Below are 23140 nucleotides of genomic sequence, written 5' to 3'. Positions count from 1 at the left end.
ACTCCACATAGGTAAACACACACGTGTTCACTGTGTGGGGGGTTACGCTCTGTGGAATTTGCATCTTATGATCTTCTTGAAAGCACTTTGGAAGTCTTTGTTGAAGTAGGCATATATGATGGGGTTGAGCAGAGAGTTGGAGTAACCCAGCCAGTTTATGACTGCGCCCAGCCAGTCGGGCATGTAGCAGCTCTCTGCACAGAAAGGCAGCACAAGTGCCACGATGAAAAAGGGCAGCCAGCAGAAGATGAAAGTCCCCATGATGATCCCCAGTGTTTTGACCGTTTTACGTTCCCTCGCCATCGCGATCTTTCTCTTCGCCCCCGAGTTCTTTTCATTCATGTGTTCGTAGCCCTGCGAGGAGGACTGAGGCGTGTTGGGCAGAGGCAGGTGCGTTTTGGAGTTGCTGATAACTTCTATGATCTCGAGTGACTCGCCCTCCTCTCCGTGCTTGACCGCGCCGTTTACGCACGGAGAGCTGGGCGTCCAGCCTTTGCCCCCGGCCTCCCCGTTGGCTTTCTTGTGGAAGATGGCCGGGGACACAGTCAAACACTTCTCGGACACTTTTTTTTTCTCGGGTTTCTTCACCGTCTTTCGAATCCGAAACCGAGCCGCCTTGAATATTCGCCAGTACAGGACCAGCATGAGGATGAGAGGGATGTAAAAAGCCCCAAATGTGGAGTAGATGGTGTAGCCCGGGTCCTGGCTGATGATGCAGGCGTCGGGGTTCGCCCTGTCTTCGGCGCTTCTCCAGCCTAACATAGGCGGAATAGAGATGGAGAAACCAATTAGCCAAGTCACGCTTATCAAGATCGCAGCTCGCCTCGGTGTCCGTTTATTTACATAGTCGATTGGGTCTGTTATGGCCCAGAACCTGTCCAAGGCAATTGCGCACAGATGCAGGATGGATGATGTGCAACACAGTACATCCAGAGAGATAAATAAGTCACAGATCTCTTGCCCCAGTGTCCATTTGTTCAAAACCTGGTAGAGGGCCGCCATGGGCAGAACCAGCACCGATACCATGAGGTCTGTCACGGCTAGAGATCCAATCAGATAGTTGGCCACATTCTGGAGAGATCTCTCCAGGGCGATGGCTGCCACGACGCACGCATTGCCAAATATGGAGCAGATGATGAGGGCCCCCAGGAGCAGAGAGGTGATAATCTGGTAACTCAGCTTCACATCTGGCGGAGACCCAGAGCCCGTGCCATTCTCGCTCCCGTCCCAGTCGACAACCACGTCCACCCCGCCGGGGTAACCGCTGGTCGCGTTGCTGCCGTTGCCGCTGATGCCGCTTGTTGTTATGAAATCCATGATGCGACCACACCGAGAGCGCAACTTTCCCAGAGCGGTGCAGGACACGCTGGACAGATACGCAGGACCCAGTCAGCCCCTCAGACTGCTGCCGCTGCGCGTTTTACCGGGGTCCATCGGAGTTACCGCGTTCGTGCCGTCGCGCTCAGGACGCATGACGCAGAGGTGTTTGTGAGTGTGTGTGTGCGTGTGTGTGTGTTTGTGAGTGTGTGTGTGTGTGTGTGTGTGTGTGTGTGTGTGTGTGTGTGTGTGTGTGTGTGTGCGTGTGAGGGGAGTTGTGTGAGTTGTAGCTCGTGAGTGTTGACAGCCGGGTGCGCTCACGGGTACTGCGAATCATCTGAACTCGGTGACGCCGTGAATTCATTTATACCAGCAGCTCTGGGTACGTCAGACCGTGTGGAGGTCGCCCTGGAGTTTCTCTCCTCTCCTCTCCTTGTAGCTCCGTTTTTCACTGCAGACAGCCGACGAGGGCGCAGGGCTCTCCTTTCTTTTTCTATCTTCTTTCTTTTTAAATGTATTTGGACTCACTGAATGTAACATTTTGTGGATTTGTTTGTTTACAACTCAAATGGTAGGTGTCAGTCAGGACTAACACTTCATAGCCTAACTGAGTGATTACAAAAATAGCATGATAGCAACAAAAAAAAATCTCGACAGGATACTGCAGGTAGAAATATTAACTGAGAACATTTCTTAATTGTTTATGACTTCTTAATAACTTTTCGTTTAAGCCAACTTCATTTTTAAACAGGCATTTTTTGATAAGCAAAATACCTTAAACAGAAACTCTGGGCGCAAAAAAAGCATTTCGAGCCGGAAAAAGGTGCCCAGAGCGTTGGGAGCGAGAGATGGTTTCAGGACCAGGGACAGCGCCACGCCGGTGCAGTGAGGAGAGCTGCTGCCATCTGCTGGTTACAGCAGGTACTGCCTCAGATGACGGCCACTGTTGCATCAGTATGTTGAGTTTAGGGCAAAGTTAGATACTGTAGGAAGGATGAGGAAACAGGAAAGGGGTGAGGTGCCGAAGGATATATTTGAAGCGATGAGAAGCAAACAGAGAGAGAGAGAGAGAGAGAGAGAGAGAGAGAGAGAGAGAGAGAGCAATCAGACAGAAACATTCTTGAGTAAAACAATAAACACAGCTAGTAAGAGAAGACAAACACTTATTGTATGGGGGATAGAAGCAGGGGTTATAGTTAGCAGGATAATTTAACCCCAAATAAAAAATAAAAAAAGGGAACATTTTAAGAAAAGAGAGCAGAAACATTTTCCTTGTTTTGGCTTCTCGAGTGACTACAAGCTACCAGTTACAACGCTGGGTACAATGAATCCAACATGTGTGTCCATAGAGTATAACCATATAGACTAAATATGAAGGATGAAGGACAAATAGTATTTGATATCTCCCATTACAGCGACAACAGTAGAGTCAACGGCGCCTTGACATTCTGCTCTGCATGCTCGTTGAACTTGACTGACCCTCCCTGCCTTGAGTCTCATGAAAATTAGTACTAGCTTAAGGCCATTAGCCATTTTCGTTCTTCTTTTTTTACACCAGCATAACACTTTCACTTCAGGTTTAGTCACAGTCACACATGGATGTGTTTTATCAGAGGGCAGAAGTTTGAAGTTTTTGCCGGAGTGCGTAGTGTTGGCAAGCTATTGCATCGCTGCAAGCCACACTTAATATTCAAAGTGGATTTACTCATTAATTTAGCTCATAAAATACAAGTACAAGGCTCAGTCCTATACTCCTGTCTGTATGACGCTCCTTATGTGGCAATAGCTCTGCAACAGACAATGGGTCTTAAACTTCATTCTATAGTTTGTGAGTAATCCTTCCAAGAAACTACTAGAATCATCTCAATATAAGTATTAATTTGGAGAAGCAGACAGATAAAACACTGTAAAAACACATCACTTACTATATGTATATCCTGACTTTATTAAATCTAAAGCCAGAGAGCAAGAAAGGATGAAGAAACATGAGCAGAAAGATATAGAGAGGTGGGAGAAATGAGGGAGAGGGGGAAATAATGGGGTGTTGGGAGAAAAGAGATGGGGAGAAGTTATGGTCAGTGGTTGAAGATGGTCCTGATCCTGTTCTTTACCTGTCAAGGCAACAGCTGCTCAAACTGCAGCACAACATCATGAATGAAACTGCTTGTTCTGATTCTGTTGAAGCCGTCTTCTCCTTCTTTTTGGGGAAGAAATAGAAACCAAAACAACATGTCCGTACAGCCATAAACAAAAAAATACTGGACTTGTTGTTTGGTCCAGAAAAAGCTTCATCACTTCTCAACTCATGAAGGACATACAAAGAGTCTGATGCTTTCAGATCAGTAAGAGAATGAAGGGAAGGAAAGGAAGCAGGAGGGAAGTTCAAAACTGTTTAAATATTTTAGATGAGGGATAAAACCTCTTCGAGAACAAACAAGTGCAGCTCAGACAGATCGTCATGAATCCTTCATAGAGTCTCTGCTGGTCTGCTCTACAGGATCTGTTTTTTTCTTTACAGCTTTGGACTGTAGTGTCTCTTAGGCCTCAGTGGGCTGCAGTTACATTGACAGCCTCGGTGGATTGTGATATCTTTACAGTCTCGTCAATCACCTGGAAGACTAGTATTTTGGCTGGCTCAATGACGGCTGTTGGTGGAGAAAGAAGGAGCAGAGTAGGCAAGTCTCAAACTTTTCTCTGACCTGATGGTAAGTCTGGAGGTTGATCCGGTCTCTGTTGTCCAAACTTCCTCTTTTTCTCAAAAATCGCCTGCCACGTCTTCAGGTTCTCTGGGTTCAAGGCGTTTTACCATATTTTAATAATCTCCTTGTCAAGATTCTGATCAAAATGTGCGACCATTTCTGAAAAAAGGGCAACACCAGGAAAAGAAGGACGTCATCGATCACACCCTTCACTAAAACAAAATAACATGTGAATTCTCACAGACAACACACAACTAATTATTGGGATGAATCCACAAATACGATTCAGCACACAAGAAACAGCATTCTGGCATGAAACACATGAAAACATACAGTTCACATGTGTTTGTGGCTGCAAGTGCATTGAGTTAACTAGTGATCGCATTTTTTCCAATAAAAAAAATAAATGTTTAGGGGGGGGAAGACACTTTTCACTTAATGTGCAGAATAATTAATAATAATAATGCATTTAATTTATATATGGCTTTACATAGTACTCAAAGATACTTCAATTGAATTGATGATATTTAGATCACTGTGTGATACAAGATTTAGCTTTAATCTTGTTCTTTAGATTACATATTTGCTTAAGCTTCTATATTAAGCATTTACTTCAAGTGTCTGTGACATATTCAAATTAACTGCTTTTTTTCTGTGCTCAGTAAATATAACAATATCTTTAAACACTTCACCTAACCTAACCCATACGAATAATGAGTGTAAAACAATATCCTGAAGCTGTTCTGTTTTTCCTCTGATGAAGAATCTCCTCTTCCTTTTTATTTTCTCCATTTGATAAACAATAAAGCAATCTGTTGCAACAAAGCACCATTGAAAAGGTTATCTTGTGTTCTCAAGTTATCATCAAATGCATCTAGGTTTTCTTAGGGTCTTGATGAATCAAAAAAAATAAAGGAGTCACACACACACACACACACACTCTCATTCTGCTCTGTTTGTAAACCGCAGAGTGGAGAAAAAAAGCTGACACCATGATAGTGGTTGTGAGAAAAAAAAAGGTGGCTCTGGTTTTTTCACCTTATTTTTGTGTGTATTCAGGAGGTTGCATAGCACTGTGTTTTCTATAGGTCACACGGTACAATAGTGAGGGAGGCCATGTGCACCTATTGTGATGGGGCTCACCAGGGGGACTTTGTCTTTTCCAACAGTGTGGAATGTCCCAGTGGGCTAACAGGGGCAGGAGAGGGCCGGCCAGAGGGCTGCAGTGCTCACCTCCTCTACACTGGAATAGTCCCATTAGCTCTTAGAAGAAGAAACAAGCTTAAAGTTTTCCAGAAGGAGTGGGAGGCGAAGAGAAAACTTGGGGAAAGATGTCAGGGGAAAGACCAGGCTAGCTGAAGCTGAATCAGAAGTCTTCTGCTAGTGACCGAGGGGTTCGAAAGCGCTGCGATGAGCTCCGCTTTGGGACCCTCTAGTGTAAATGTCTCAGGCAGAGTTGGAAGTCGTGGAAGTGAGGACGCCGCCGAAGAAAACGACAACAGCGAGTCTTGCACTCGGTGTTTAAAAGCAGCGAGGCCTGGGCCGAGGAGTCCGGATCCAGCCGCCGAGGGAAGGCCGAGCAGTGTGGAGCAGCTGGTGAGACCGGCCCTGCCGGGGAGGAAGGCACACAGGAAGACCTGCCGCAAGGACAGCAGAGGAAGATGGACAGAGGGAAACCAAGACAGGGATGAGGAGAGGCAACATGTTGAACACGTAGGGGGCAGGGAAAGAGGAAAACAACGACAGAGAAAGGCTGAAAGAATTGGCGCACATGGAGATGGAGCCCAGGGCAGACAGGGAACAGGAAGCACGGAAAGTTCGTCCAGCAGTAACTCTGACATCCCGTTCAACAGCACTTTGGAAGTTGGAGAAGGATCAAACAACTTGCAGAGAGGATGTACGTGTCCCAGACGTCCAAGTACCGGCTGCACCCAGACCATCACCGCCAATTTAAACCCCCAATCCCCTCGGCCAGCAATGAGGTCCATGTCTTCTGCTCTCCCTCAGCCTCCTATCCAAACCAGATCCACACCTCCGTCCCCTCAGAGACTTTCATCCAGGACAGCGGCAGGAAACCGGCACCGCCACCCGTTCGGTTCGTACAGAGAGGCAGATCCCTTCTGGCTGGAGGTGAGAACCGGGGCAGCAGCCGGACGGCCATCACAAAGTCAGCAGACACGCATCCCATCTCTCATCAGCTCAGAGCGAGGAGAAGAAGAGGAGGAGGAGGAGGAGGAGGAGGAGAACGAGGAGGTGGAGGACTTGGAAGATGGCGAGGAAGGAGGCAGTGGCGTGATGGAGGTGATCGGTCAAACCGTAACCTCAGCAGTGGTGCCGCCTTGTGTTCCCTTTGGGGAGAGGAGGATGAGTAAACGAGAGAAGAGCAGGATTAAGTGTCTGAGGAGGAGGCAGAGGAGACGGGAGAGGTGGAGACACAGCAGACAGGTGAATGACAGAATGAATAACTGAGCGTCAATATGTCAACGCACTGAAGTCACAGTGCTTTGACCAAATGTTTTTCCAGTCATTTTAGGATGAAGATCAAGCAACTTCTTCACATTTGTTTGTGTTCTAAGAAGAGCCAAATAGCTTGTGATTAAATCATTGAATGATGTATTTGTCTCTTCCCATTTGCCGATCAATACAATGCAAATAATTGATGAACTCAAGAAGTAAGAAGCCATGCATTATTTCTATGTGGCCACTGAGAAGAAGGAGCAATGATCTATTGCCGAAAACTTTCAGTCCCCAAATCCAACATTGCTGTCATCATGTGCAGTCTTTTTCAGTTTGCATTAGCAGGATACTTGAGAAACCGTAGGATACTCTTAAATTGCTCAAATCTCAAGGCACTCCAGCCTTAAATTACCTAACTGATCCACTTAAAGGCCCATTTACATTTTAGGGTGGAAAGTAATCAAGTAAAAGTTGTGTGTGTGTGTATGTGTGTGTGTGTGTGTGTGGTACAATACAATAGGCAATCAGTCTACGCTTGTTGGGTCCACTTTTAACTGGTATTTCTGTGCATTTGTGTGTCTATGTTCATTTCATCTAGAGTCTGACTGTCGACAGTCCTATCAGCACCCAGCTCATCTCAAAAGCTTTGTCTATGCAGTTCAAAGTGGGGTTAGATCTGAATTAGTTGCATGATGAGGCTTGAGTGGAGAGCCCTTCAGAAACAACCAGACAAAAGAGCAGATTCAGTTTTGATTGGCAGCTGCAGATCGGCTGTCACGTTGGTGGAGTGAAATTATTCTGACAGCTGAATTAGAGAAAGTGAAATCGTATTCGTTGCTTTGAAACACAGAATATCATTTTTTTCATTCAATGTCTCCTCGTTAAGTGTATTGTTTTTGGTTGAGATAGTCCTCTCTCCCTTACATTGGAGTTAATGTGTGCAGGATGTAGATACGTTATGCACATTCTATCTGGGCTCGAACAGATTCAAGTGTGTTCAATATAATGTGGTGGTTATTTCTGTGAGAGACGGCACACGCCATGAGGAAAATGCAGGATTTTTTTTTTAATCTTTCCCAATCTGCCAGGAGCCAAATGTTAGAAACTCAAACTTCTTGCTGAGTCAGAACAATAAGAAGATACCACTCTCTTGTCTGAGAGTGGTATTGATAAAATAAGATAATCCTTTATTAGTCCCTCCGTCGGGACATTGCAGGATTACAGCAGCAGTGCACACAAGAGACACATAGTAAATACAAAATTCAAGTTATATAAAAGTCTTCTAACCTAACTCTCAGTGAAAAATCAAGTGAGTGTATTGGTCCCAACTTTACCCTTCTATTTAGTCAGGGGAAATTGAATAAATTTGCTTGGTCATTTATCATGATCAAGGCTTATTGAGTATGCATGCTCTTTCCTCCGTTTTATCCAACTTTGCATGAGCACAGTTACATTCATTTTCACATGGGAGCTGCTCACTACAAGCACAGCATTCCTGCTATTAGTCAGAGCCCTAGGGATGTTAAGACACTTCTCAAGGGCAGCTAAACAATAGTTTTTCTCATTCACCCTCTCATATAATTATTTTTATTTTTCGGACCCATTGATAGATAGATAGATAGATAGATTTCATGTAACTTTATTGCCAACAAACCATTATTTTTGGCGGAAATGGTTGTTTTAACTCCCCTGATAGAATCTCATGTAAGAATTTCTGAGTACAATGTCCTGCTAGTGTTTGCATACACTATGAGGAAGGCCAACGGTCAGAGCGAGTGTTTTTGTCATCCAGTTCCCCACAGGAAGTGGTTTCATCCTGCGTGATGGGGAAACCATTAGTGCTGGATTGCTCAGTTACTTTATCCAGCTGTTGCACAGAAGCTGAGATGTGGTTTTAGTTGCTGCCCGTAGTTCTGCAGAGACAATTATTGTTGGTGGTACAGTAGAAAAGAGTTGAAAAGACAAGGCTTAGGCCCATTTTTATTTACGTTCCCTATGATAAAGACCCATTTACCAATGCAAACAAGACAAAGGTGCCAGGATAAAATGTGTGTTGCCAGGGGAGAGCCTCGGTGCCCATGATTACTTGGGAGCTGAGCACTGTGTGTTCTCTACTCTGTGTTAATGACACACCTTGGGAAGCAGGACCGGTGCAACACGGAAGTCCCTGGAGCTCCCCCTGGGTGAGAAAGCGGTAATTACTGTATGTACCCCCCCCTTGCCTTTTCAAGACCCATGCTCCAGACACCAATCCTCTGGGTCTGCCGATATAGGTCTGAGGAGGAGACGGGGGACTTGAGGGCCCCCCCGGCCGGATACTGATCTCAAAACAAGTTTTGGTACTCCCTTTCTCATGAGTTGAAGCTGGAAGTTAGGAAATGCTGAGTGTGGATTTAGGTGACGACGCACCTGGAGGGGGGGGGGGGGGGGGGGGGGGGGCAGGTTTACTGGTGAGGAGATGAGAGAGATTAGAGCAGAGGGAGATGAGTTATGCTGCATGAAATAAAAGGATGAAAACTAGATTACTTTTTTATCTTAGAATCCAAACTACTGAAGAGATGCAACACCTTTTTTTCTGTAAACTGAATGGAGTTGGAATTAGGGTCAGCGTCAAGGTCAGATAGGTTCAGGAAACAACGTTCATGCTTTACAATAAGAAGTGAGAAAATGTAGGTAGGTAGCCGTTTCACTCTGCTGAGCTCACACCTGACACCCTCATGTCCTCACACGTATTATTATGTTGTGCAGGTGGGTGTCAAAGACATTTACACCCAATCAAATAGGGTGTATTAAAGGAGAGAGTATGTTATACACAATCTCAAGAAGAACATGAAAGAGGACATTCTCACTTGAATTCATTGCCAGCTGGTTCGATGACATCTCGTAGTGATAATGTAAGCTCAGAACCGCATATTTCTGAATTGGTATTTTTCTTTTTTCCTTCTTTGCTTAATATGTCTGTCTGAGGCAGCTGGGACACCACTCTGACCACAGCTCCTACAAAGGAGGCTTTGAACATGGCCCGATTGGATTCCAATGCCCCCAGCCTCCCCCAGGGTGCGTGGAAAATCATTCCGTAAGTGGGAGTTGAAGACAGGGACAGCGGCCTGAGCCAGACGTTCCCAATTCCCTCGCAATGCACGTTTTGGTATACGCGGTCTTTACAATAGAAACACACCACTAGTTCAGATCAAGGAGGCTGTCCCCCCGCCCCAGCAGAGGTATACAGTCCCCAGTCTGCGCCGTTTCCTGGATGCCACTCAGAGACTCTAAAAAGGCTGAGTACTCTGAGTTGCTGTAACAGTAAGAGAGTCAGTGACTCGTTGTCGCATGATGGCAAAACGTCTCTTTCCCCGGGGAGAACTCCAACACAGCTGCGCTCAGCTGGCGGCTCGTGAGTATCACCCACACCTGCCTGGGACCTCTCATCCTGGGCAACGCTGGAATAGGCTGCTTTTTCCAAGAGGGAAGGGCTGGCACCATGAGGGGCGAGGTGCTACAACTCTTTTCTGGCCAATTCCTATAGTGTCAGTGAATCGCTCTTGGTCTGGCTCTTCCTCTGGCTCTTCCTCTGGCTCTTCCTCTGGTACCGCTTTGCCTTAAAAGAGACCTTACCAAGAGTTACTGGGGCAGACGTTAAGATGGTGATTCATTGAAGGGGGCAAAAGTATTTTATTTGTATACTTTTATCTTGTAAATAGGATCAGTCAAGTTTATTTTGGCGCTAATCTGATTTGAATCTCGTCTAAAACACACAAAAACCAACCCATACATATATGTTTGCATTTATAAACATATAGATATTGACATGCACGAGGAGGAGGTTTACAAGAAAAGATACATATGGGCAGATACATCTCTCTATCTTTTCTCTCTCTCTCTCTCTGCCTTTCCATCTCACCCAGAGTTCAACAGGGAACCCATCGAGCAGCAGCAGCGAGGACGAGGACATGAGCGCCGGTGACAAAGAAGGTTACACCTGCGCCGTGTGTCTGGATGTGTACTTCAGTCCTTACATGTGTCAACCCTGCAACCACATCTTCTGTGAACCCTGTCTGAGAACGCTGGCTAAGAACAGCCCCACCAGCACCCCCTGCCCGCTCTGCAGAACCATCATCACTCATGTGTTCTTCCAGAAGGGTGAGCTAATGGGCAGAAAGCACTTGCCATACAAGTCACATGATTAGAAAATATGTATCACCTCTACTTATGACTTTGATCACAAGTCTAGATTGAATACTGTGAGATGGATAAAAAATACGGTTTGAAATATGCCAATAAAATGTGTAGTTCAGAATAAAATAAGCCATGACTGTGTGATATAACCGGTAATAATACATATGCATGCATGTACATGTGCAGCTCTATGTGTATTCGTATGTCTGTTGGTTGTTGTACTGATGACATCTAAGCTGCAGATTGTTCAGAGGGCCCAGCTGCAGATACCCCATAGGGAGCAGAGCAGACCTTTAGCTCAGCTCTGACCAGATGAGTCACCCAGAACGAGAACAAGAAGACAAAACCAAACACCATCTGAACACTGTTAGTGTGTGCTTTCTGGTGGAAATTAGAAACAGAATTCCTTGGAAGTGAATGATGCATTGGGCTACGACAAAAAATGATGTTTTTAGCAAGGGCGGCAACAATAAAAAAAAGAAAGAAACCCTAACCCCCAATCATGAACCTTGTTATCGCTGCATGCTGATTACATGGTCGTGAAGATCCGTGAGTCACTTTGGCCTACTTCTAAATGTTTGTCGGAGAAAGTGAGCGGCAGGGATGCTGCTGTGGCCATAAAAAGACAGAGTGGCCGTGGTTACGAGCGCAGCAGACACACTAAGGGCTCTTGTGAGTGATTAGATGACAAGCATTGTAGATTAGATTCTTGTGTTGATTACCAAACCCAAGGTGACACAGACACAGAACAAGGAGAAAATGAGGGAGTCTGGTGATGCTGCGTCTATATTGAATAAATCAAACATAATCCATCCAGGCTATCGTGAAGTGGCGGTGTGAATAAGATGTTCATGTTTGATAGTGTTTACTTTTGTCTCTCTGTCTTTTGTTACAGAGCTAAACCAAACAGTGAGGACATTCTTCCCAAAAGAATACCTCTTCCGGAAACAGAACTTCCAGAAAGCAAGTTGTGCAAAGTGGCCTCTCCCGAGCTGCCGAAAACTCTTCCGTATCTTTGGAGGCAAGTTTTTAATTACCCGACATAGAAATTCTTTCAGTTCAGGATCAATTCATCAGATCTGGCAAAGTATCAGCAGCAGTATGCATTTATAACTGCTATTCTCTTTGTTTGTACGATTGAAAGTCTTGACAAGACCTGTGACTGAGTAAATATACCTGGTAAACAATCATCCTTAAAGTACCTCAAGGCTCCAATGGTAAAACACAACACTTCAGGCAATTTCCTATGATACAAAACATGTTTGGAGAAGATCTTGAGGGGAAGCATTGTTGCACCATCCCCAAGAATGGTGTGCTATATATCTATGTGCAAGCACTGATATTGCATAGTGATAGTAATTTAAATACACATTGAAGTACACCTGCATCTGCACTGCTTGCATTACTCAGTTGTCTTTAATGTCTTTTTTATATTTATCTTGTTGATATATAATATGTACAATGAGAGCTACGTAAAACCGGAGCCCAATTCCATGTATGTGTAGACACACATGGCCAATAAAGCTCATTCTAAATGTTGAGTCAGCAATTCAGGAGAAATATTGCTGATGTCTGAACTTAATGCCCAAACAAATAATAATGAAACAGATGTACCGTCCCTCTCGCTCCCACTGCCTCTCTCTTTGTACATCCATGGCCTTTCCCCTGTCCTGTGCACCAGCATGAATGTTGATTGGCTGTAATATTGGCTGTAATAGTGTTGTGAGGCCCGGTTTGAGCTGTATGAACACCGGCTTTTTTTCAGCCCACACACAGAATGGGCCGCATGGAGATAAGATCTAAATTTGAAATTGTGTTTTGGATTAGAATTGCTGACTTCACCGTTAAACCCTCCAACCTTATGGCAACAATTACTTTCAGCTAAATATGAGCTCACAGCTTCAAGTAGAGGAGCAGCACACAGTGGATACGCTGTATAAGGCTAATGTTACTTAAATACACAACGGTTGTTGGGAATGAACTGAGCATATGGATGGACGGCGGGAAAGTTGATTACGCTGCAGAAGTTGATTGAAAGATTTTGCTCAGCATTTTCTGAGATACAATGTAAACCACCAATCTAAGACATGTTTGACTATTTCACCAACCACACTTATTTTGTCAGAAGACAGTCAGATTTGAAGCAAAATCCCCCTTAAAACCCACATTTGTTTGTCATCTTAGAATGAACACTTCCCAGAAATACTACACAGGTCTTGGCGTTGGTGTTCTCAATTAATTGTTACGTTCATGACCTTTTGATGCATTTTTCCAATATGAAAACATGTCACCATTAGAATATGGAACTGGCATGGTAGAAAATAGACATATTTAGAGATTTTTTTGGGTGGAGTATCACTACCACCCCATTTGTCACCCACACCAGGCTTCCAGAGGCAGTCCAGTCCCATTGCTCGGCGGCAGTTCCCCCACGGAGGAGGCTACCGTCTGGACGAGCTGGACTTTGAGGATGACCCTCGAGGCTGGCGTTTTGACATGGACATGGTCATCATCTACATCTACTCAGTCAACTGGGTTATTGGCTTCTTCATATTCTGTTTCCTTTGCTACCTCTTCTTCCCTTCTTTTTGACATGACATGTCATGGCAAATATGATGGTGCAACATAGAAAGAGAAAGAGGAGAGGTTGAGCATACCAAAGGACCAGAGTGAAGTAAGGAATTAAAGATGAAGCAGAGGAAAGGCAAGTACACACATACAGTATATATATATATATATATATATATATATATATATATATATATATATATATATATATATATATATATATATGACACAGTAGAAGGAGGAAATTACAAGAGTGTGCCAGCTTGTTTTCTCTTATTAATAACTCATTTAAATGGAAATGTTGTAGGGGGAGGTTTGGGAATCAATTGTTCTCCGTCTCCACATGTTGCACATGAAATGTGGGTTGAACCACATGTCTTGTTACTGAGGGGAGTTAATACATGTATAACATATCCTGGGTTGTTGTGATTTACTTTCAACATAAGTATACAGTCTGCTATTGCTTAACATTTGGATTAACACCACAGTCAACTGGTTTACTCCCAGTCCGGTTGCTTTCAATGAATATGCTACAAATTTCAAAAAAATTCAAAAATCGCTTAACAATGTAAAGAGTATTTTTTTAAATCTAATTTAAAATGGTGGACCGTGCTTGTTTATACTTTTGCCCAAAAACCTAGAACACAACATTTCAGTACTACCACAGGTTGGCATATTTCCATGATAAAACTGTATTGCAAATCCTAGTTTATGAATAATCATGATAATAATAACTAAACCACATTAAAAACTGAAAAGACTATAATACGAGTGAGCACCTCAGAAAACTTCATAAAAAGAAAGATTTGCTCTTTGGTTTGTATGGGTTGCAACCACATGTGTTTATGGTTTTATGAACCACTTTGTTCCTATTTATTTTTTACCATATCATGCACAAAAAATGTTTACTGCCACTTTTGTTATACGATACAGCATGTCTTGCCAGATGTTTTTAATTTGCTGTTTTACAATGATAAGGAGCTTTTTGGTTTGTATTGTTCTTAAACACCCCCTGGAGGGAATCATGTTTGACTAAGTCACGGTATTTTATAGCCGATAACGTTTACATAGAAATACTTACATGGCTTTTGAAATGAATATGTAAATTTTAAGTGATTTCCAATGTGTTTGAGCCAAATAAATTACTTTATTCTTGACACATTTCAAGTTATTTAATTGAGATAGCAAATACCATTTACGTTTGAGCTTTTCCAAAGGGATCCACTTTTAGTTTCCACTAGTATCAGTGTAATGCGGTGCGCTACGCTCAGTGCACACATTGTTCTCAGTTTGAAATAACTTTCTAAAAACAATCCAGTGATCTGGTGGGTTGCCAGTTTGACAGCAAGAAAAGTCTGGGGCCTTGGAGGAATGACCCCCAGTAGCCTGAGGTCATTCCATCAAGGGCCCAAACTGGCACTTGGGACAGAAAGCATTACCTCGGGTTAGTGGCAAACAGTATTGTGCAGGAAGCAAGGAAACCCTAAACGGATATATTTGGGGTTCATGAAAAGCGTTCGGCTCTGGTTGCTCATAGAAATGGGACTTTGTCCTATACCGGAGTTTCTATGATTAGAGGTGCAAGACCCAGAGAAAACATTGGAGAGGCCATGGAGAAAGACTTTCACTCAGAAAGGCATAGCATGTAATATTGACTGGCAGAGTTATAATAACTCTATTTATTAAAATGGAACGCACGTTTTGGAGTAAAAAGCCATTTAAGAAGAAAAAAAGTAATCGCTAAGAAACCAGGAGATGGGTTAGGGCGCTATCACTTCTAAAAGATCCAAATCCAACTCAAACACATGATCACTGCAGAATATTTAACATTTTAATGGACATAAAATCACGCTGTACATTTCCTTTGTCAATCCCCACTGTATGTGTCTCTTTGTGTTTGTGTGAGTGGAGCTATGTGCGTCTGTGGGTGTATGCCACTTACATAGATGGATTTAAAAAGTCTTCCTCAGCATTCATAATTAAATAGTAATGCAGGTTTAGAAAGAGCACTCACCATACACTTAAATGGACTCTTAATGTATTCAGAATATCTACCTATCTATCGTTCCTCTTTGTGCTTGTGAAAGCAGGCAAGGGCAAATAGCCACTGCTAAAAGCTGGATCCAAGCACATTTATAGAATACAAACCAAGAATAGGAATGTTGAAAGAGTATGTTTTTTTTGGCTGTCACCATGGCAATGAATGGCACACTTATTGATAAATTATACATTTATGTATTCATATATTCATATACACAGTAGTCTATTTTGTTTCTGTGATGGCACCATGCTCCATCAGTGTGTGTGTGTGTGTGTGTGTGTGTGTGTGTGTGTGTGTGTGTGTGTGTGTGTGTGTGTGTGTGTGTGTGTGTGTGTGTGTGTGTGCATGAAAGAAGCATACTTCCAATTTATATAATACTTTTTGTGGTTATGTATTTGTCTGTCTGGCATGTTTTGCATGACATGGATTGCAAGAAAGATGTTCGTTAGCATATCATACTTATATAGCTGCAGACAGATTTAAAAAAAAAAATACAATGAAACACACTTTTTGTCCCAAAACTATGGCCCTGCACATATCATAAACACACCACGGATGTGTTTTCAACTGTGGCGTCCAATGCTAAAGTTCCAACTGACCCACATTTGGTCTTCAATAGTGTATTGAATGATCCTAATTCCATTAAACTTATTTTCTATGCGGAGGAGAAGTGGCCCAGCAGTCTGATGTTCCCACGTTTAGGAGCTCATGTGCAGCTCAGGGCGGGGGTTTCACCTGATGGGCCCAATCAGTATGCCCGTCCTTTGGGTGCGCAGTGTTGCCAGCCACAGCCACGTCAGGCCTGTAGCAACTGCTCGTCTTCTCCTGCCTCTCCAAGGTTAGAGACAGGCCCGCCCGACCAGCTGGAAAATACTCGCTGGAACAGACACTGGGAGCCGATTGAGAGCGCCATAGCGGGGATTAAGTTTCTCTCTCTCTCTTTGTAACGTTCAGGTTGTCTCCGGCACAGAGGCGTAAGGTGTCGCCTGTGCGCTGCTGCGAGACTGTGTCGGCGGTATTGCGTCTCTGTAAGAGGTTGTGCGGCTATAAGACAAAATATCGTGTTTTTTTTTTTATTCATTGCTGCTTAATGGAAACGCGCAATCATAAAAAATGGTTGCATTTGGACAATATCCGTGAATGCGATCGCCTCCTTCCGACATCGGTGCGTCAGAGGAGACACCTCAGCTAGCTGCACTCCGGGTTGGGTGTGTGAAGTCTTCACCGTGTGCACGGTGTGCTGCTGGATTGAAGGTGACTTGCGCTCCGTCGCAGTCGAGGCAATGCGGAGAGGAGTCTCAGGCGCTCATCCGGTACTTTTTCTGCACTCTGAGGCTCGTCTGGGAAAATATTTGCTCCGTCTCCCACACTGGAGGGGGGCGGGGGGGGGGAGGAACGTGAGAGACAGACAGAGCGAAGACAATAATCGGGGTTTCAGCCCAGCCAGTAGTTGGCTGAGGTGAATTGAGCGTGTTAAGTGGAAGAGAGAATAAGGTGAACACAGTATAGGTGCAGGGTGGTGAGGCAGGAAGAGGGAAAGTGGTGGAGTTTTGGTGGTGGGAAATAAGACGAAAACCGTGCTGTATTAGGGCTGTTTTATTAGTGGATGTGTATGCATGAGTTCTGCATCGAATGGGCGCAAAAACCGCCCCAGATCCGCCGGGAACATCTTCCAGATCGGCAAGCCTCCTTGCCGAGACCCAGAGAGGAGGGAGAGCACCGAAAGTACCCGCAAAGCCCAGCGCGCCGTGGCCGACTGCAGAATGGTAGGTTTGCGACACGTCAATGCCTGCATGGTGCCTCTGATGAAGATGTTATTAGCACAACCTTCCTTTGTTCTAGGACGGTCGACTATCCCGTGCATGCGAGGATGCACAGGGCGACAGCTGTTAATAGCTGCAAAAAAAAAAAGAAAAGGAAAAAGATTGTAACCCGGTCTGGGAGCCTAAAAATAGATATATATGCATTTGCATTGCTTGGTCGACATTGGAAGCAAACAGATCATCTCTGCGTGCAGGTTGATAGTGATTTGCATTTTGGAGTGTTGGTGATTTGGGCTCTGATTTAAAATTGCCCCAATCACCAGATTATCGAGATGTTCGTGATCACTGCACATGCTTTGACAGATGTTACACACACACACACACACACACACACACACACACACACACACACACACACACACACACACACACACACACACACACACACACACATATTGATCGTATGTAATCCCTTTTCTTACACCAGTTTTTTGCCATGCAGCCTCGATGAGTGCAGCAAGATGTTATGCAGGAGTTGCACAACAAATGAACGAAATATTTGCACTTCAAGCTCTGAGGATGTGCAAACAACCACATCTAGTTGTTTTTGGTTTCATCATCCACTTTGACTTTGCGGACTATTTTAATAGCAATGCTTCACTTTTTTGCTTAGTCACACGTTTCTCTAGTTATCAATGGACTGTCACTTGTGTGACCACATATGTAGACGTTGACAATACAAAACAATACTACTATTAAAGCACCATGCAGACAGTATTTGTCGTTCGTGTGGGGAGAAAAGGAATAGTGAGGCTGAGTACTACTCAGCATTCCTTCTTGTCTCACACGTTTTCATGTTGACAAGTCAATACGCTGGACATGCAAGGATAAAGGTCATTCTAGTGCAACGACCAGAACAGGAAGCCACAAGCAAGCAAAAGTTGTGTGTTACATGTGTGCGGTGCTTACTTGGCTAAGTCGTTTTTTGGGGGGAATAACTTATTTTCTCGTGTGATTTTAAAACACAGATCGTCCAAGAATTCAACACGCTTGTGGCTCTGTACCGTGAACTGGTCATCTCCATTGGGGAAATCACCGTGGACTGTCCTTCTTTACGTGCCGAAATGCTGAAGACCCGAACTAAAGGCTGCGAAATGGCGAGAGCGGCGCACCACAGTCTCTCCTTGATATCGGGGTGAGTTGGCACAGACGCTGTCCGTGGTGCTGGAAATAAGTCGCTCTGTACAGGGGGGCTAGTCCACGGATGTGATGTGCTCTGCTACATTGCTGCGCTTAAAGTTGTACAGTAGCTTTATTTTTTTAATTTTTTTACATCTCTGATTTGCATAAGCATCCCCGTTTTAGGCACATGTATATTTAAGCGAGCTCTTCTGCACTTCAAAAGAAACCATCTATGGGTCCGCCCTGTGTGTGTGTGTGTGTGTGTGTGTGTGTGTGTGTGTGTGTGTGTGTGTGTGTGTGTGTGTGTGTGTGTGTGTGTGTGTGTTGTGTGTGTGTGAGGGGACAGAACAAGAGTTCAAGTATAGAAAAAAAAAGAAAAAGAAAAGCGTGACGTCTCTAATTGCTCGTGAGACAGCTTTACCAGGAATCAATCACAACAACATGCTGTAACTGACCGCTTCCCATTAGCCGGGGGCCTACAACGTTAATGCACAAAGTGGAACGCTTCCCAGGACGAATATCTGAGATAATAGTATTAATAATTTGAAGCCCAGGACTTTTGCATTGTGTTTGCTTTTAATGTATTGTGAGTGTTTGTGTTTTTTTGTTTTTTTTGTGGGTTGTGTCTCTGCTATGGTCATTTGACCATTTAGATACCAGCATGCTTTTGAACAATGGATGTTATTATATTCTAGAATCCTTAGCTTTATCTTTCTTCAGCAAAGGAAACCAAAAAAAAAGATACCCCTTAAGAAATAGTCAAGGCAAAGTGATCATAGGATTTGAGGTTGTTAAAATAGTGTTTTTTGTTTGCTAGAGGTTTTGTTGAAGACAGGGCAGAGAAGCTACATAGATAGAAGCTTGACGTGTCTGTTGACTTGGCCTGCGCTCTCCACTGAGCACAACATCTACTCCACATTGGTGCCAGTGGAAGAAGGGCAAAGTGAGGCTTGGGATTTGAAGGTCCTCACTGACATTAAGATGCCAGTTGACTTGGCACCCTCAAACTTACTTAAATAACAATTGGACTGACTGAAGCCATTGGTGAGAGGGATTTGGAAAGACGCTCTGCAGTGCTAGCTGCTTGCCAAAGCCTGGGCACTATTGGAACAATAGCAGCATCCGGTTTACAGCCCATCTTCCTCCTACATACACCTTTTTATTCAGAGACCTGCGAAATCTTTGAATGATCTCCATTAAACATTAGTCTGCCATATGTTTCATAGGCACGAGTTGAAATGTGTTAGACTGTACTCTATTCTGCTCTGCAACCCATTTCCTGGCTCAATAATTAATCCACTTGCTATATCTTACAGCGATTTAAGAATGCATATCCTTCACTGTCTGTTACATGCATGACAGAATCTTTCCATTTAATGTATGGGCTTTGAACCGCATGTACGTGACACACTCGTATGGTTAGCCAGTAAGCACGTCTACTGCATGTTTCCTGCCATACGGAGGCATGAATCATACAACATCCAATGTACAGGGACATCTCAGTCGCATGTTTTTTATAGCAAGGCTTTAATAACATCTTATTAAAATAATTTGAGAAACAGAGCAGTTTACAGTGCAGAGCCTTTATGCTGTGTGCTTTTTTTCCCCATTATATGGCTCGTAATTATACGGCTAGACACAGTGATACCTCCAAGCCAACAAGTATCAATTGTTGTCCTGTGCTTAACTTTTCTGCTGCTGCTGCATTTGAGAAAGAGACGGTGTAGCAGCTTTAGAGAGAACTCTTGAGTTTCCACCGATAGCAGCATCAACGTCATTGTCACAATACTCTAAACCTCCTTCTCTAAAAGCTCTGCGGGCCATTTCAATGTCCGTCTACTAGAGACACAGGGCTTGAATTAGACAGCACAGATCATTCCCTTTTAATCAAATAAAGCCAGTGTGTCTGAATGGTCTGAGTGATGCAGGGCCTCTCCGATGTGCTAGAGGAAAGCTGATAAGCAGGATAGCATTGATGACAGCTCTGCTTTAGCAATATTATACTGTAGAAGGCAGCGCTGTGACAAAACAAGGACGGGAAGGAGAAGCTCGCTGTTGGAAGAGGGGAATGCAACAGCATGATTTGTGTGAAAAATATTTGCACCAGGTGCAAGTTTCACGCCTTTCATCGCTGTCACTTTCCCTGTGATATCACACCCACTGGCTATCACCTGCTGTAGTTCCCCCTTGAACACCAGATTGATGTAGTCCTGAAGCTACTGCGGTGGCTTTTAAAAGAGATAGTGATCTGCAATGAATACAACAAATACTCACATGAGGGTTTTTATGTTTGAACTTCTCCACTGCCTTCTATTTACACATTCTCAGATGGTTAAACAAACAAAAAATATGGACACGCAATGACATAATCAAGAATAAATGCAGCCAATTGTCATTTTAAACCTTGTCTGCTGTTGACATCAAGAAATAGAAACAGGTCAAAAGAACCAGACAGCTCCTATTTATTCCACCCGGATGCAAACTCCAGCGTTGTTTTGGGATGTACTGCCACCCATCTTAGTGAGCAAATACATCTTCTTATGTTTTGCCTTAAACACTGTGTCTCCCTTTAGTTTGTCATGGCGTTAGAGCCGGATTCTGAAAGGTGGTTTAAATTTGGTAAACGCTGTTGATGTCGTTGAGTTTATAACCCCTCCTGATATTCGTTATTCTTCTTTTTTGTCCAGATGTTTCAATACATATAATGATGTTAGTGACATGTGTGGGTTGCCTGTAAAATGAAGTGACATAGAAGATGTGCATTCTAACTATTTTACTTGGGTCACCCAAATCAGGCAATGTCTTTTTATGCAGTTTGGGATCTATATGCCAGGTTAAGTTTAGCACATACACATCAAGTAACTGAGCTCAACAAGTCTAAACTCATCAGTCAACTTTCGCTTAACTGAGACGTGAACTTTGTCTACAGCGGAACTATGATTTTATTTATTTTTTCTCCATAAAGTGTATTGTATCCAGAGTTCAGCCATCCAGTAACCTCTCTGTCGTATGTGTCATTTCAGGCCAGAGGACGGGGAGATCCACCCTGAGATCTGTAGGCTCTTCATCCAGCTGCAGTGCTGTCTGGAGATGTACATCACCGAGATGCTCAAATCTGTCTGCTTGCTGGGCTCCCTGCAGCTTCACAGGAAAGGTTAATAGATGGACAAGCCTCATGGCAGAGCTTTTGAGCTAGTTTATATACAGCGCACTTTCTTTCTCTTTAAAAAAAATGTAATTCATTTAAAACAAATGACAAAGAAAACAGACGAACAGATTTTAAAATACATGCACAGATGTAGTTACTTATTGACGACTTTTAAAATGTTGCAACATTCCTTTAATACCACCAGCAGCTTAATCACTAAACCTGAATATATGAGTACAGATATGAACAAGTGCTTTTGTACATAGTTAACAAATCATGTGGTCTGACGGGTAATGTTACGTGCGTTTATTCCTATGTTTAATGTAGTGGTGACACATGTTTAGGCTCGCTGCTCTCTGTGTGCTTTAGGTAAGGATTCCTGTGGCCCTCCCGGGGTGGAGAGTAAGACGGAGGAGAGCTCAGACATCCCCATCCTGGAGGACACCTCTTCTTCCCCCACTGACTTCCCTCAGCTCTTCTGGCTGGTGGCCACTGATATAGAAAACATAGAAAAGTAGGTAGACCAAAGCATCGTATTGTGTCCCTCTGTGTGTGAGTAAGGGTTGTGTGTGTGTGTGTGTGTGTGTGTGTGTGTGTGTGTGTGTGTGTGTGTGTGTGTGTGTGTGTGTGTGTGTGTGTGTATATTGATGTGTGGAAACATATATGCAAAGTATGCAATTTTATTTTTCTTCAGTTCTTGTCACTTTACAGGATTGAAAGGATCAGAGATGCATTAACAGGTTGCTTTATAACATTATTTGTATATGTATATATATATATATATATAGTTAACTCATTTTATTTAACTAGATCCCACCTCAAATCTTCCTCTTTCAACCTCATGAATAATGTAATAGTTGATCATTTACAGCTTGCATTGTTAAATATGTGGTTTTATGAAGATATAATTGCATAGCAGTATTAAGGAACATTTGGCGTGTACTTTTTTTTCTGATAGGACTTCCAACAACTAATTGCCAGATGTTTTTGTGCAATGCCAACTCACAGTATTTACAACTGACTGTACTTGGCAAAGTTGACGAATAGAATATATAGAAGTATGTAACGTTGAGTCTGTCGTTGATTTTGATCATTTAAACATTTTGGTAAAACACAGAACCAAATCATAAACACTTTTAATCGTCCAGTTTTATTTGTGATGTTGCAACGTGGACTGTTTGCAAAGTACTTGATAAAAAAAACTCCCATATTGAGGCGGCATCTCGTAGTCACAGACTGCACTGTGCTTTTGTCAGAGTGTGTATTATATTAGCTTCAGAAATTAGACAAATACATGTTATCATGCAGAATACAATCTATTCAACATGTATTTTTAGATGACGCTGCAAAAATGGGACAGGTGAGCATTCGCTGAAGTTGTTTGTGTGTAAATACACCGCATGAAAGATGCTCTACATCAAAGCCTGTATTTGTGTTGCTGCAGGGACATGAGGGAGATGAAGAACCTTCTCAGTAAACTCAGGGAGACGATGCCTTTACCATTGAAGAACCAAGGTAAGATAGAAAGCTAACACTTATTTAGCATCACCATATCAATCCCGTAGAGCAGTGACACTTTCAAAGTCTTTCATAGTCAAAAAGTATCGACAATTCATTGAGATAAAGACACATATCTAAAACTAACACACATGTCTAACTTGGCAGTGTTCTGCTCTGCTGTGTGTTCTTGTGCCCAGATGACAGCAGTTTGCTGAACCTGACTCCCTACCCACTGGTCCGACAGAGGAAGAGGCGGTTCTTTGGGCTCTGTTGCCTGGTAACCAGCTAA

At 43.4% G+C, this 23140-nt stretch overlaps 3 protein-coding genes across 3 annotated transcripts; 2 read left to right on the top strand and 1 right to left on the bottom strand.

Moving 5' to 3' along the window:
• Nucleotides 1-42: 42 nt before the first annotated feature.
• htr1aa (5-hydroxytryptamine (serotonin) receptor 1A a) lies at nucleotides 43-1359 on the bottom strand (the record flags this gene model as incomplete). The annotated part of the gene is made up of 1 exon (XM_079222660.1): nucleotides 43-1359. The coding sequence occupies exon 1, from the start codon at nucleotides 1315-1317 to the stop codon at nucleotides 43-45; it is 1275 nt and encodes a 424-aa protein (XP_079078786.1). The 5' UTR covers nucleotides 1318-1359.
• rnf180a (ring finger protein 180a) lies at nucleotides 1319-13241 on the top strand (the record flags this gene model as incomplete). The annotated part of the gene is made up of 7 exons (XM_079222298.1): nucleotides 1319-1488; nucleotides 5471-5612; nucleotides 5870-6146; nucleotides 6343-6461; nucleotides 10379-10613; nucleotides 11545-11670; nucleotides 13036-13241. 7 exons carry the CDS (start codon nucleotides 1319-1321, stop codon nucleotides 13239-13241), a joined length of 1275 nt encoding a protein of 424 aa, XP_079078424.1.
• A 3633-nt stretch (nucleotides 13242-16874) lies between these two features.
• On the top strand, nucleotides 16875-23140 carry rgs7bpa (regulator of G protein signaling 7 binding protein a; the record flags this gene model as incomplete). Its single annotated transcript, XM_079222578.1, has 6 exons — nucleotides 16875-17024; nucleotides 18050-18216; nucleotides 21227-21357; nucleotides 21721-21865; nucleotides 22796-22866; nucleotides 23049-23140. 6 exons carry the CDS (start codon nucleotides 16875-16877, stop codon nucleotides 23138-23140), a joined length of 756 nt encoding a protein of 251 aa, XP_079078704.1.

The sequence above is a fragment of the Taurulus bubalis genome (assembly GCF_910589615.1).
Source record: "Taurulus bubalis genome assembly, chromosome: 8".
Taxonomy (NCBI): domain Eukaryota; kingdom Metazoa; phylum Chordata; class Actinopteri; order Perciformes; family Cottidae; genus Taurulus; species Taurulus bubalis.
This window is presented reverse-complemented; position numbering and strand designations above follow the sequence as displayed.